This window comes from Crocodylus porosus, unplaced genomic scaffold (genome assembly GCF_001723895.1).
Source record: "Crocodylus porosus isolate Cpor-Errol unplaced genomic scaffold, CroPor_comp1, whole genome shotgun sequence".
NCBI lineage: Eukaryota > Metazoa > Chordata > Crocodylia > Crocodylidae > Crocodylus > Crocodylus porosus.
Window position 1 is genome coordinate 53,735,440 of NW_017728886.1, and position 14,347 is coordinate 53,749,786.

The 14,347-nt window shown below is 40.3% G+C and overlaps 1 protein-coding gene across 2 annotated transcripts in view; it reads right to left on the reverse strand.

Moving 5' to 3' along the window:
• The window catches only part of SNX13 (sorting nexin 13), a 122,463-nt gene that overhangs the window by 56,283 nt on the left and 51,833 nt on the right, over positions 1-14,347 (reverse strand). For both annotated transcript variants that reach the window (XM_019534274.1, XM_019534265.1), the window contains exons 4-9: positions 9,326-9,415; positions 6,794-6,915; positions 2,721-2,842; positions 2,446-2,547; positions 1,683-1,771; positions 656-739 (exon numbers count right to left, since the gene is read on the reverse strand). In XM_019534274.1, the coding sequence (XP_019389819.1) occupies positions 656-739; positions 1,683-1,771; positions 2,446-2,547; positions 2,721-2,842; positions 6,794-6,915; positions 9,326-9,415 (609 nt within the window). The remainder of the gene's footprint in view (positions 1-655; positions 740-1,682; positions 1,772-2,445; positions 2,548-2,720; positions 2,843-6,793; positions 6,916-9,325; positions 9,416-14,347) is intronic.

Here is a 14,347-nt window from a genome sequence, read left to right on the forward strand (position 1 = left end):
GGTAAATATATTATAGGTTATGCAGGTACACAATGAAAAAAGTCAGGGAGTGACAAATGTAAGGCTACATATGCAATCTTGCACTGAATCTGCTCCTCTGTGCATTGTTTAGGTGACCTCTATAAGCCTTAGAAACTGTATGCTTTTAGCTATACAATCACAACCTTTAAAAAAATAATAATAATTTTTTTTTTTTTTAGATGTGCAACAGAAGACTTCCTGAACTGTACAGGTTTCTGCATGTACAAACTATTATTTCAATGAGTCACATCTCTTCAAAACCAGTTCTCAGCACAACTCCAAAATATACAACCCTAAACTCATTGATGGATTACTCTTACACTTAAGAACTTAAGTAATTATTATTTTAAATAATTTGAGCAAAATGGTCTCTAAGTTATCTGAAGACATGTAGGGGGAAAAAAAAAAAAGTCAGCCTGAAAAAAGAAAGTATGAACAATTAAAGCAAAGTATAATATAAAAAAATTTCATATACCAAGTTAACTACTGTCATATTATACAAACTCTTCCATATTAAGTTACTACTTCTGCTACATACACACTAGCCATGGTGAGATGTCCAGGACCAAAAGATGCTCTCGCATAAATATTGTGAAAATACTATCAAAACACCATTAAAAAGTTAAAACCTTACCATCCATATGACATACTGATTAATATAATCAGGATCACTGAGCTGGTTTATTAATGGAAGAAGAATTCCTCGGACGAGGATTTCCTGAAACCGTCAAAAATTACACAATTGTAATTTACAATTCATACCAGTTAAATCAAAAGTATAAAAGCTCAGATAAAAGCTTATTTGCTTATAAGCATGCACAGAAACAGCCTGAACAATCAAAAGTGAAGAATGTCATCAACCTGAAGACATCTGACCACAAGGGAGAGCTATTCTCTCTCAAATGACAGGTTCCTTAGAGAAATATGAAACAGTAAAACACCGATTTCCATAAGATTAAGAATTTAATGTTAATTTGACAAAATACATTCGATGGCATTCAAATGTCAGGTACTCCCCAAGCCATTTTTCAGCTATTTCTCATTTTAACAAATTAAAACGATCACAAAAATCACTGCATTGTAAATGCAGAACAACAGTGACCACTGTATATCCAAGAAATTCTCTCATCTCTAGCAATTTATACACACACACACACTTGGACTTTCAGTTAGTATTTCTGTTCCTAACATAGGAATCTAGGCTGCTTACAGACATTAAAAAACCCAACGCAGTCAACAGTGCTTTAAAAAGAACTCAGCGCACTTCTGTGCCAAGCCCAGCGCATGCCCAGAAGAGGCAGCACGTTACTTCAACCTGGCTCGCCTGACATCTGTATAGATTGGGCATTTCAGAGAGGTTTTTTTTTGGCACTTATCTAATAGCAGGTTTAATCAGTTTTAGATAAAGTGTCAAAAAAGCCCTGCTGAAGCACCAGATCTATGCAGATACTGCAGAGCTGGGTTGAACTAACATGCTATGCCTCTTCTAGTAAAGCATGGTGTTTTTTTTGGTTTTTTGCATGTCAGCAGCCCCAGATAGCTATTATTCATCATTACTGTAAAAATACAATGATCATGTTTATACAGCACAGACCTGATATCCTATACGTTATGATATTTTGTACAAGTGACAATTTTACAACTGTAAAGCTTATATTTACCCTGACAAAGTATCGCATGATCTTGTTCTGGAAGTCTCCAGGAGGTAGCAATATATACAGTAAAACTTCACACATATCCCTTAGAAAACCTGGGAGAAAAGCATGTCAGAAAATGCACAGCTGTTGCATTCTACATGTTCCTATGATGAACAAAAAGATCCTCTAAACCTTCTAATGTCTTTACTTCCCAAAAATTGAGTTTATGCCACTTAATTGAAAAGATCTTTTCAAGATTTCACAGTACAGTGAATGATTTTATAAAATAATTTACTGCTTACATTAACTGGAACAGACAAATGAACATGTAAGGGCTTGTTTTGCTCTTAAAAGCAGCAGCTAATCCTTCTATAGGTTTGTTTCTCATACTTGCAATGCTTTAGTGCCTATAAGCTTAAATCAAATCACCTTTTGTGTTTTGTTTTGTTTTTTTAAAGCTAAACCAATCTCTGCTTCCTCATTTCAGGGAAAGGTTTATATCGCATGCCTGAGAAGTGATTAGCCTTCCCTTCCCACCATGGCATACCAAGAGCTTTAATACAGGAACATTTCCATCTGGAATATATGTTTCAGCCTTTTACACACATGCACAACTGCTACTAAAAAATACCAATATGCACCAAATGTATGAAGTACCAAGGACACTTGTTTGTAATAAAGTTACAAACTTAGCTTGGCATAGCTTCCATTTTAGTGACTGATGTAATATTTCTTACAGTTCAGTGTAGCACAACCCTCAAAAAACAAAAAAAAGTATTAAAGAAACCTTCTTCATCTTTGGGAGAAGTGCAGACTAAGTCACGACAGACATCCTTTTCCATTTCAACTTCAACCTCAAAGAACGTATCTACAAGTTCTTCTGCTGTATCTTCACAAAAGAAATCAGAAAATGCTTGTTTAGAAAACCAATGTATATATATGAAAGCCTTTTCTAAATCAAAAGTAACCAAACAAAAAAAACACAAAAAAAAGAAGTGTACACTAACATTTTTTTTACTCATCTATTTTGACAAATCAATTATTTTTAAACAATGACATTACCTTTCTTCTGATCATCTTTTTCCATTATTCTTTGCTGAGCTTTTCTGAATACTCGCAGATGAGTGCCAAAATCATCAACTAGCCGTGTAGTGAAATAACTCTGCCAGTTTATTTCTTTTGACCTTTCAGAAAAAAAAAGACTACATATCAACTAAATAATTAAGGTGGAATAAAGCTCTAACTTCTTATAATGCCAGTATGAACAACTGCTACTTGAAAACACAAAGGAATTACAACTTGCACATTTTTCGAAAGTCAGCAGATTTACTGGGTTTAATGAACCACTGTTACAGTCCTACTTTCACCCCCATAACTACACAAGGGAGTTCCTGGTCAACAAGACATCTGTGTTTAGCTTGTTGTTGCTGTCACAGCAATGAAGAGGCTCTTTCTGTCTCTTTGGTTTTGCTTTACATGCATATATGTACACTTCAAGATAGCATGCATAACAGCTACATGCAAGTTCAATATTATATTGTGTGAATGTGCATATATTAACAAGCAACAGCTTTAAAAAACATGAACTTAGAGACAGCTAGCTAGTAACAAATCACCAGTTTACTAAAATGATTTGCACTATACATTTTGAACAACAACAAAATGTTTTAAACACATTCACGTAGTGGCACTTCACAAAAGCACCAAAAACTACACCTAAACTATATTCTGCACTATAGTTTTCCAAGCAACAGTTAAAGGCTTCAGTAAAAAACCCAAGAACTAACCTACCACAACTTCTCTGTACCAAAAATACCCTTGTCTGAATTCTCTCAAATGAAAAGGAGAACTACTCTGGAACCCACTCTGCCAAACTCTACAATACTACAAAGAAAAACTTATTTTCTATATAACTAATCCCCCAGGAGCAGATGCAAAGAACTTTACAAGAATAAAGTCAATATCAGAAAGAAGGCAGAACAGTGAAAAGCAGAAAATATTCCGTCATGAAGTTACCAAAGCTATTTATAGTTCAGTAGCCGACTCCTTCACCCACAGTACTTGATAAATCAAGCAAACACTAGGTGGCAGCCTTACACAATTACATTAATGAGCATCTTCTAAAAAGAAAAAAAACACTTTAAAATAATGTGTTATATATTCATTCTCCTTTTAGCATGTCTAGGTTACACTGTAGCCTGTTAGAACAGAGAGCCAATGCCAGGTAACCGTGCCAGCTGTAGACCCAGCTATAAGTCACTTTAAGAACTGACCAGTAGGGCTGTGTGGGAAGAAAAAAAATTGCCGGCTCCATTCAGCAGAGATTTGGCCCAATTTGGTGGCCAAATCAAAAATCGGAAGACCCTTAAAAAAAAAAAAAAACCAACCACAAACCACAGACGATTGGGAGAGATTTGATGATTTGGCCATAGCCACAGCTTTAAATGTTTCCTTCTACATACCTCAAGGTACCAAGTGGCTCGTGAATACTGAGATGCTGGGGCAGACTGTACATCCAACAGGAGCACAAAGGGTGCCCCCCTCTCCCCCATGCTCCTATGGGATGCTCCAGCCACTCCACCATTGCAGCATTCACAAGCTGTGCCTAGTACCTCAAGGTATATAGAAAAAACAGTTAAAGCTGTGTCTATGGCTGAATCACTAATTCTCCAAATTAGCATCGAATCTTCAAATTCCGCTGAAATGAAATTGGGACAGTGATCTGAATCAATGAATCAAATCATTGTATCCGATTTGGGTCAAATTTGAGTAGAATACGGCCCATTTTACACACCCCTATTAAGCAGTATGCAGTCAGCCTATTGATCACACTAACTTTTAGGATAAATATCAATGACAAATTTAAGTTCTATTTTAAATGTCAAAGCAAGTCAGAAATTAATATATAGAATCTAACTGGTACTCCTATGATCTGTTATTTTTTATGCCTATAGCTAAATGGAAGTCTAAAAACCTGTGAAATTCCTTCCTGCTTGTAAAACCAGAATCACTGAAGTTTATTCATAAACCAGTCATTGGAAGTGAGCATCCAGGCTACCTACGGGTGGTCATACAAGATTATTTCCTATAGTAAGCCGTCTAGCGTTTTGCTTAGTCTAGTCTTAAGTACCATGAGCAATAGTGCTTCCAAGCCTAAAGTAAAGTGCACCTCAGGCCACAGAAAGACTGAGTAAGATTAGCAGGGCAAAGATTTCCCATGTCAATCTTTAGGTGAAGAGCATCAACCACAGCCACAAGCAGTCTATGCTATCTCCAGAAAAAAGCCCAGGACTGACAACAGTCCAAGAAACAGATGGCATCCAGATGTGCCTGGAGTCGTCTGACAACGACCTTCCCCACCAAAAGTGGGAGATGGGGAAATACCTTTATGGGAAGTAAAAGCACCTGCTTCTTGAAAAGGAGTCAGTGTCATTTCACCCTGCCATTCCCAAGAAAAGCACTGACAACTCCCGCCAGCAGTGGCCCCAGGCTCCCCCAGTTGGCTTTTACAAGCCAGAACAGGCATAGATCCATTTTACAGCTGGTTGCCCTCATCCCTCCAAGCACTGTGGTTGATAGTTTTAAAACAAGACAATCCATGTAAACTGGACGAGACGGATTATTCAACCCCAAACTCTGACTCTAACAACAGTGGCGGTTCCCAAGCAATGCTATCTGGGACAAATTTTGCCTGCAAAGGAAGTGGCAGACAGGACGGGAAAAAAAAGTTTCCAGTGTTTATGTACCTGTGAATGATAGGGCTGTGCAAAACTGGTCTTATTTAATTCAGATTCGGCCTGAATAAGGGACAGTGATTTGATCCATTGGTTCAGATCACTGTCCCCAATTCGTTTTGGCTGAATCCAAATCTAACAATAGGATGCTGATTTGGCAAATCAGCAATTCAGGAACAGCTTTAAAAGTTTTTTCTACATACCTCAAGGTAGCAGCTCGGCTGTGATCGCTGCTGTGCTGGGGCAGATGCAGCATCTCACAGCAGCACAGGGGGCTCTCCAGCATGCTCGGCAGGAAACCCAGGTCTGTCAGGGAGCATGCTGGGGGGACCCCTTGGCACATCCCCCCACCACGACCCAGCGATCAACCACAAGGGGACCCCAGGTGCCCCCTCAGACCAGAAGGGACCAGTCATCAAGTCGGGGGGGCACAGGGGGTCCTGGCAGAGCAGCAAGTGGACTGGAAACGCTTCTGGTCCACTTCTGAGTCTGCTGGTAAGTGCGCTAGGGAGCCCTGTGCTTCTGTTGGACACAGCTTCTGCCCCAGCACCGCAGGGTTCAGTGCCCCTTCTACCTAGAGGCATGTAGAAAAATCATTTAAAGCTGTCTATGTCCAAATCAACTTGGAGACATTAAAAAGGGTCCTCCAATTCGATTCGGAGATTCAGCCACTGAATCAGGCAAAACTGAATCATGGACAGAAGCTAGGCACAGCCCTAATATATAATTTAGTCAATTTCACCCTTTTGTCCATATAATGATGATGTTTCCTTTGTTAGTATATGTTTCTCAATGCAATGAGAAAAATCTCTGTAAAAACATCTGCTTGACTGACAGCAGGTAAAAAGGTACCATCTCTACAAATGTGACCAAACAACAGAATTTCAGAGTAAGCCTCTAGTCAAAACTCACGTAATTCTCTTTGACACTGGTGTTTTACTTGCTTGAAAAACACTGCACTGCTCATACATACTGAAGAGAACAACTTAGTGCAGAACATGAAGTCATAAGCCATAAACAGTTCTCTTCATTTCAAAAAGCTCTTATCCAAATACTTCAACTGTGTTTTTGACAGACTTTCTTTTGGACACACATCCTGTTGCCAAAACAGATGTTTTTATACCACAAATGTGGTTCTCACAACAGGTGAAACAAACTAGTTTTTCCATTAGAAATGTTTGTCAGGAAACATCATCTCACCAATTTAAGTCATAGGATGGGCACGATTTGCAGCTGTTTTGCACTTATTTTAAGAGACAATGAATCATTTCACGATAGTTTTATTTTTAAGCTATACAGCATAGCAGCTAAAATATTTGCACATATACTTTTTTAATGACTCAGCAATCCAAGAAAGATTTCTGCATTTGTCAAGTTCATTTAAATATAAATACATCTTACCTAGTAGAAAATTGAATGAGTGCATTTTGAAGAGCCTGCCTGATTTCAAGAAGAAAGGATTCATTATCACTTAATGTATAATACCAATACTGGACATAGTCCCGCAGGGAAAATTGGATTACCTATAATTAAAAAGAGAAAAAAGAAAGAAAGAAAAAGCTTGTTTGTGCTTATAGATGTGACAACTGACTCAAAACACAGATAAAACAATGATTTCATTTGTTAAATTATGGCGATTGAAATAGTGAGGTTTTACATTTGTACTGAAGTTTGTGTTTACTTTAGTAATTGTACCAGCATTCACCCTATTACTAAACTGAGAATATAGTTTATGCGGAAGATGCAGTTTACAAATATTCTGACACCCTTTGTCCTTTTCTAGTTACTACAAATGGAGAATGTGTCAAATTATACAAATTCTTACAGTGTCACAATTTCTGTAGTTCTAGAAGGCTCAAAACAATGAACCAGCTACCATACTGTTCGACTAAAGGAACGAGAGGCAGAAAGAAAGGTTACGCAAAAGAACTTAGCTATTGTTTGGGACTATCAATTCTCTCCAAAAGGTGCCCGAGCCAGGCCCATGGCAAGACAGCAGCTCTTCTGCTACCTAGACAGGAATACTACACAGACTGTTGGGCAGAGCTTTGGCTCTGGCGCAAGTGTCTTGAACCCCTAAAAAAAAAAAAAGATCAGTGTTGCAGAAGAGAAAGATTCATTCTACCTGCAAATTCCAGTTCCCATCTTCTATGGGAACGATGTGAGGGACCACACACACACACACCAGCACAAGTAGAAACTGGATACAAAAAAACATTAAAAACCAGCAGCAGCAGCAGCATCTTTGGAAAATTAGTACCCCCTTCCAGTATCAAGAAAGTTTTAGAGATAGGGTCTGATAAAGTGAAAAGCAGATAAAAGATCAAGGAAATCTAAGGCCACCAAAATGAAATATAGAAAGCAACTCCAGAATCTTCTGGTAAGGATGTAAAGTTTCATAGATTTCATAGATATTAGGGCTGGAAGGGACCTCGGAAGATCATTGAGTCCAGCCCTCTGCCTTAAGGGCAGAAAGTCACCTGGGGTCATAGGATCCCAGCAAGATAAGCATCCAAACTTACTTTTGAAGGTGTTCAATGTAGGTGATGGAACCACCTCCGATGGCAGGCTGTTCCAGACCTTGGGGGCTTGGACAGTAAAGAAATTCTTCCTTATGTTCAGCCTGAAACGGTCTTACAGTAGTTTATAACCATTCCACCTCATCATCCCATGGACAAAAGGTCCCCCCAGATCCTGGTAGTCACCCCGATAAACTTATAAGCGGCCATTGGATCACCCCTGAGCCTGCGCTTTTCCAGGCTAAAGAGCCCCATAGCTCTCAGCCTATTGTCGTACGGTCTGTTTTCTTGACCTCTGATCATGCGTGTGGCTCTTCTCTGGACTCTCAGTTAGAAGAGCTGATAACTGCATGGTTAGCATAAAGGAACACAGTAATAATTTTAACTGGGTCCAAAAAAACAGTTTAGTACCAATTACTGTGCTTAAATTTAAGAGTGAAAAATCCTAATTAAGCATTTTTTCTGTGTTAATACTAATGAATCCTAAAGCACAGAATCTTTTGAATAGCTGCAAGCTATGAATATCTAAGTGCCTGTCAATATGAACTTGGAAAGGACCCACTCTTCCAGAAGAGAAATTCTCAAAAAATAACTCCTGAAAATGAAATTAAATTGCATCTGTACAAGGTGTGCCTGAAGTTCAACCTTAAATCTTAACATTTCTGCATCTTAAAAAAAGCATTGGGCTTATAGCTAAGGATCTTCAATTCAGAACAATTTAGTACTATGAAGAAAGGCCAGCCCATACTATTGAAGTTTTTTTAAATCACTTGCTGCTGGCAACAAGGAGCATCAAGCAGTCTTTGGGAAGATAAAACTTAGTGAAACCTTTTAAGTGTAGTTTGTTACATAGGAGCTTGGGTGTTAAATAGTGGTTTCTCATCTTCTATTCAATAGAGAAAACATATGGAGACTGAATTATTTTCAACCTAGATGTAGTCTTCTGTCTTTTGATACAGATAAGCAATCATGTCAATGTAGGAAAGCCTACTTCGTCATTACTTAAGCAGCTTAAATCAAGTTCCATTCACACCTGCAAACAGTACATAGTAATCACATGCTACTGTGCTGATGGTAGCCATTATTCAACCATTAAAAAAATAAAAGTTAAAGTAACATTAAGGGTTTATTACAAGCAGCCCCTACAATTTAGGGCTAAATTCAGTTTTCCATATAGGAAGTGTCTGATTTAACAGAAGTAATTTCTAAGCTATGAAGTGAAGGGTATTCAGGTTAGAGTTATTTAGAGCAGTCCTCAAGGGCATACAAGATTATGAAGTTAGTATTTAAGTAATAAATCAATTACAGCAGTTCATTTATTTTATAGAACATGCAAGTGAAGTCAGTCATGGAGACAAATACCTGAAACAAAAAACAAAGCAATAAATTCAAATATTCCATATTAAAAACTCACTTGCTGCAAAGGTTCATCAATTATATTGGCACCCGTCAGTCTTCTGTCAATCTTAATAGGCCTGGATTCACATTTCATTTCTTCAATGCACTTGAAATAGATTATACAAAACTTTACTGTAAGATTTTTATTCATATTGAAAAAAATCTAAGTCTACTGCTAATAGTATACAAGTAGTGTAGAATCTGTAATACAGCATTCTACATAACTGCTACCTATTCAATATATAAAAAAGCCCAACTTTTTCTATGACAGTATACACCCCCCCCCCCAACACTTATTCAGTATACAGAACAAGAGGCTAGCGCTGCAGAACAATTGTCCATTAGGGAGGAAAAAAAGCAAACACACACCAAAAGGTTCTTCTTAAATGCTGTAATAGTCAAAAAAGGGAGAAGAAAAGCCCCATGATTAAGACACCTGAAGAAAACTGATCTTTAAATAGCAATTTGGGCTTTTTGTTTTCATAGCTTGGTACCAAGAGAACATGAAGTTCATGTATTTACAGAACAATGGCTTTGATGCAATATTCCTAACACCACATGATCCCAAGACCATCTTCAATAAAAGATCAGTTTATCACCTCTACAAAAATGATCTCCATGAAAAGAAATACTAGTTTCAATAATTTTAAGAGTATGTTATGGAATAGTTACTCAAATATTTAGCATTAACACAAAAAATAAAGCATAAATTAAAACCAAAATTCATACCATTAATATAAATTAAGACTTAGAATAAATCACAATACCACTTTATACATTTACTAGATGGAAAAACATAGGCTTGGTTTAACATCAAGAGTGGACTAAAAGTGTTCTGCCTTTGCTTATCTTGTGTGTCATGTCTGTCCAAATACATTTTGCATATTAAGACTTCATAAACTGTGTAGTTTTGCTGAGCAGAAAACATATAGAAGCTCCCACAATGAAGACTTGTGGGCACAAGATGCAGTTAGGCCCTATGAGTAACCACACAGTACTTCAGGGACTTGAGACAGAGAATTAAAAGTAACAACACAGAAAGTGTGAAAGGGTACATTAAGATTGGGTGAACCAAGTAAGGGTGCACCAATAAGTTTTGGGTCGATACCAGTGGCCAGTTAACAAGGTGCTGTCCCCTACCTTGGCAGTCTTCAAAAACGGAGACTGGACAAGAAGCTAGCCCAGCCCAATCCTTGTGCCAGGAAGGACCTGGCACCTCCCCTCACCGCATACACAGATCCAGGGGGCATATACCTCCCTTGGGGGGGGTGTGATTAGTGGCGGGAGTCATCCCACTCCCCATATCCCCTGGAAAAGCCACTCAGGGCTCTGTCCTGCACGCTGCCCTGGCCAAGCAGCACCTGCCCCTGGCCCAGCCCCACTCCCTTCCTCCATATGCCTGCCCACCACCACACCCCTTCTGCTCCAACAGACTTACCAGACAGACTACACTTGCCAGGGTGCTCCAGGCACATGGCTGCAATTATTTACTACAAGGACCATGAAAAATCAATAGCTGATAACAATGATTTCTCCTTGATTGGTGTCAATCTGATAGCCAAACAATATAATCAGCGCATCCCTATTGAAGTGATGTCTTCTATTCAAAACCCCAATTGTGTGTGCCAATGAGGCATAAGGCAAGTAAATTATTAGTAATCACTCAATTTCAAGAAATGTAAAAAGTAGTTTAAATCTTAATGACAGCAATAGATGATCAGTCCAAACTGAGATGTAGCTTGTCTAATGACCCAGTCATGTAACTGAATAGGGTTTCAGATAAATTTAATTGTATTCTCAAAACATACCCAGCCAGATTTCATCCAAAAATCAGGCACTCACATGTAGCTGACATGCACACAGTTACCGCTTCTATGCAGAAGCAAACCAAGGTAGTGTTAATCAAGCTATTTATCCAAGTTTAAAATATCTTGACCATGCCCCTCTCTTGTCTTGCTTCACAGAACCATTAGGAAGCACCCATAAAATAAAGAATTTTACTTAAAATATCTTCTACATATTTATATCCTTCTTCTCTTTTCTATTATTTTCCCCCCAATAAACCTTTGAATTTTGGGCTTCTCAAAATTCAGCATGTATTATATGCAGATATACCTCTAGTATAAACTAGCTGGGGGGGGAACCACACTTGAAGCTCAAACGCTATTCAGTGTAGTAAATTTTCCACTGGACAAGCATATCAAAGTCTAGAGCCTGCTATCAGGTATATTGTATAAGTATATTTGACATTACATACTTTAGCAACTATGTTAGGTCTACTCTTCCCAAATTGAAGTGCTTATTATTTTATATGCGGAGCAAGAACTTTTCCTTTATTCAGTGCAGTACTTGAAAAAAAGTGTATTAATAAGGAACCCATTCTCTTTATAGAAGTCTGTCCTTGAAAGAAGAGGTCACAAAATTTTAGATTAGCATTTAAGTACACTATCAGCACTTGGTACACTCAATTCATTAAACAGATACATAGTGTTCATTTAGATGAGGCTTGTCCAACATGCGGCCCGCCACGGCATTTTCTGTGGCTCGCGGTGCTGTGATAGGAAACCCCTTGTCCCTCCCCCAGCCCCTCAGCAGCTTCCTAATGGCTGCTGAAGGGCTGGGGAAGGGACAAGGTTTCCGCACGCACCGTGTCGGCACGGCACGGCATGGCCAGGTCCCCCACAGGGCCAGACCCCTCCCCAGCCGGGGCCAGCGCTGACTGCAGCTGCTGAGCGGCCTCGGGCACCTGCCCACCCGGGCGGCCACAGCCAGTGCCGCAGGCATAGGACAGAGCTTTCATGGGAGAACTTCGCCGCTGGGTGGTGGAGGAGCATCTCCGCTCATGGGCCTGGAACATGCCGGTCGCTGGCAGAGAGGATGCATGTCTGGGAGTGCCCATGCTCCTACCCCAGCCTCCCCACCCCAACACGAGCCCATGCCTGTGCCCTGCCCTGCTGGAGTGGCCCTGCGCGGGAAGCCAAGCAGCAGCTGCTGGCACTACCAGCCCTTGCCTGCCTCCTTACCCATTTGCTTCTAGCCAGCCCCGCTGCCCTACCCCAAAGCAAGCCATTGCCTGCGCTCTCCGGGCCTGGCCGCCTGCACAAGGCCCCAAGTCCCGAGGGGGACGCTTATGTGCTGCTGGGGACGGGAGGCAGCACAGGAACACATGGCCACCAGGAGAGCAACAGAGCAGAGGGTGTCTTTCCCACACATCCCAGGGAGGCTGTGGACGGGAGGACAAGGAAGAGCCCGGACTGTGGCTCCTGCACATGGCAGCTGCTCCCCCTGCCCCGCTCCACACCCAGCTGCAGCTGTGCCCAGCTGAGCCACAAGTCTCTCCCGCAGCCTCTCAGATGCACAGAGGAACCCACGCTCCCTCCTCCCTCCCCTCCACCTGCCCCTTGCAAGGCAGCGAGCAGCTGAGGCTGCAAAGTGCCATGCAGGTGTCTCCCACCGAGACACATCCCTCCACCTTTGATTAGCTTCCACTCTGCCGGATATATCTTTTCCACATTTGATCTGTCAACTTGCTTCTTTCATTATGCGACAGTGTTTTTCAGTCAAGTGTTTGGTATTATTTCATTGTTGCTTTTATATTGGTTTTTATTTTGGATTTTAAGCCACATTTCCAAGCCCATTTCATGGTCACTTCCTTCAACTTCATTGGTATCAAAGGTCATGTGACATCACATCCTGATGTGATACCGCTTCTTGCAAGGTCTTCGAATATGGCTTGCCGGCCCAGTGGGTGATAAAAAGTTCGCGATACAGGCCCCACATTCAAAAAGGTTGGACACCCCTGATTTAGATCATTGAGGTCAGGATTGTTTTAAGGTGAAATGATTTAAGTCATGTCTTCGAAGTCTACTCTTGGAGTAAAAAAAGAAAAAAAAGAAAGCACAGTTTGTTCACTGTTTGAAGTCAGATGCACAGACAGACAAGGCTATCAAGGAACTTGTAAAGTTTTTTGATACATATCTAGGACATTTTCTAGAGAAGATGTACAGAGTTCTAATGAATTAGACTTGCACTTCAGGCCAAGATTCCCTAGGTTCAAAGAACTAAGTGAACACTTATGGTACAGCCAGCGACCAACTCTTCCAGATGCTCACGAAAGAAAAGTCCCCTTAGATCACACTACTGAAACTTTCCTCTAATTTCTATATTGAGAACTCAGGAAGTTAGAACTCCACAACAACTGGATTTTATTTTTAGGAAAACTTGTAAACTTGATAGCCATGAAATAAGTGTTTCTCCACTGAACCCTGACAGTCAGAGAAGATTTCTCCCTTGTCAAACAGGGACATGGAAGAAGCAGATGAGCTCAATTCAAGAAGTCCAAAATAAGCAATTTAGCCCAGTGATTTTCAAACAGGGTGACAAGCTCCATTTAAGGGAGCCACTGATTATTACCATATTTACTCAGATACAAGATGTTCACATACAAGGAAGCCTCATTAAATACACTGCCTATCATTAAAGTGCTGCCACAAGCAGCAGGGCCTTAGCAACAGAAGCCAACTATGAAGTTCATTAAATACCACACTGAGTATGACTATAAGACATATGGGCCATATTGGACAAACATACTGAAGGGAACCAACCACAAGGCCAAGTTAAGGCAACCTATTTGAATAAACTATGGGGTAGTGCCTATTAAGCACAGTCCTCCTTATTGTTCTTTCAGGTCATGGTAAGCCAATACACAGCCTACTATTTTGACTTCCTCTTCACTCCCACAGCCAAGCTCCACATTTTTTCTGATCTCTAATGATTCCTGTTTGTTCACCAGCGTTAAATATCTGCAAACATCACCAAATGCCCTCCCACCCCTCGGCCTGCAACAGGATCACTGTAGGCCTGCCCTCCATGACATAGAGCTAGATCAGGTTGCCCTGTGCTTCATTTGCATAGCTGCACACATACAGATGAGGATCACAGGACTATGACTGAAACCCAAGTGTTCTTGTATAAAAGTTAGGGGGCCTGATTAGCACATGGATGCTTGGTAGGGAACAGGGAGCATCTGCGTGCACAC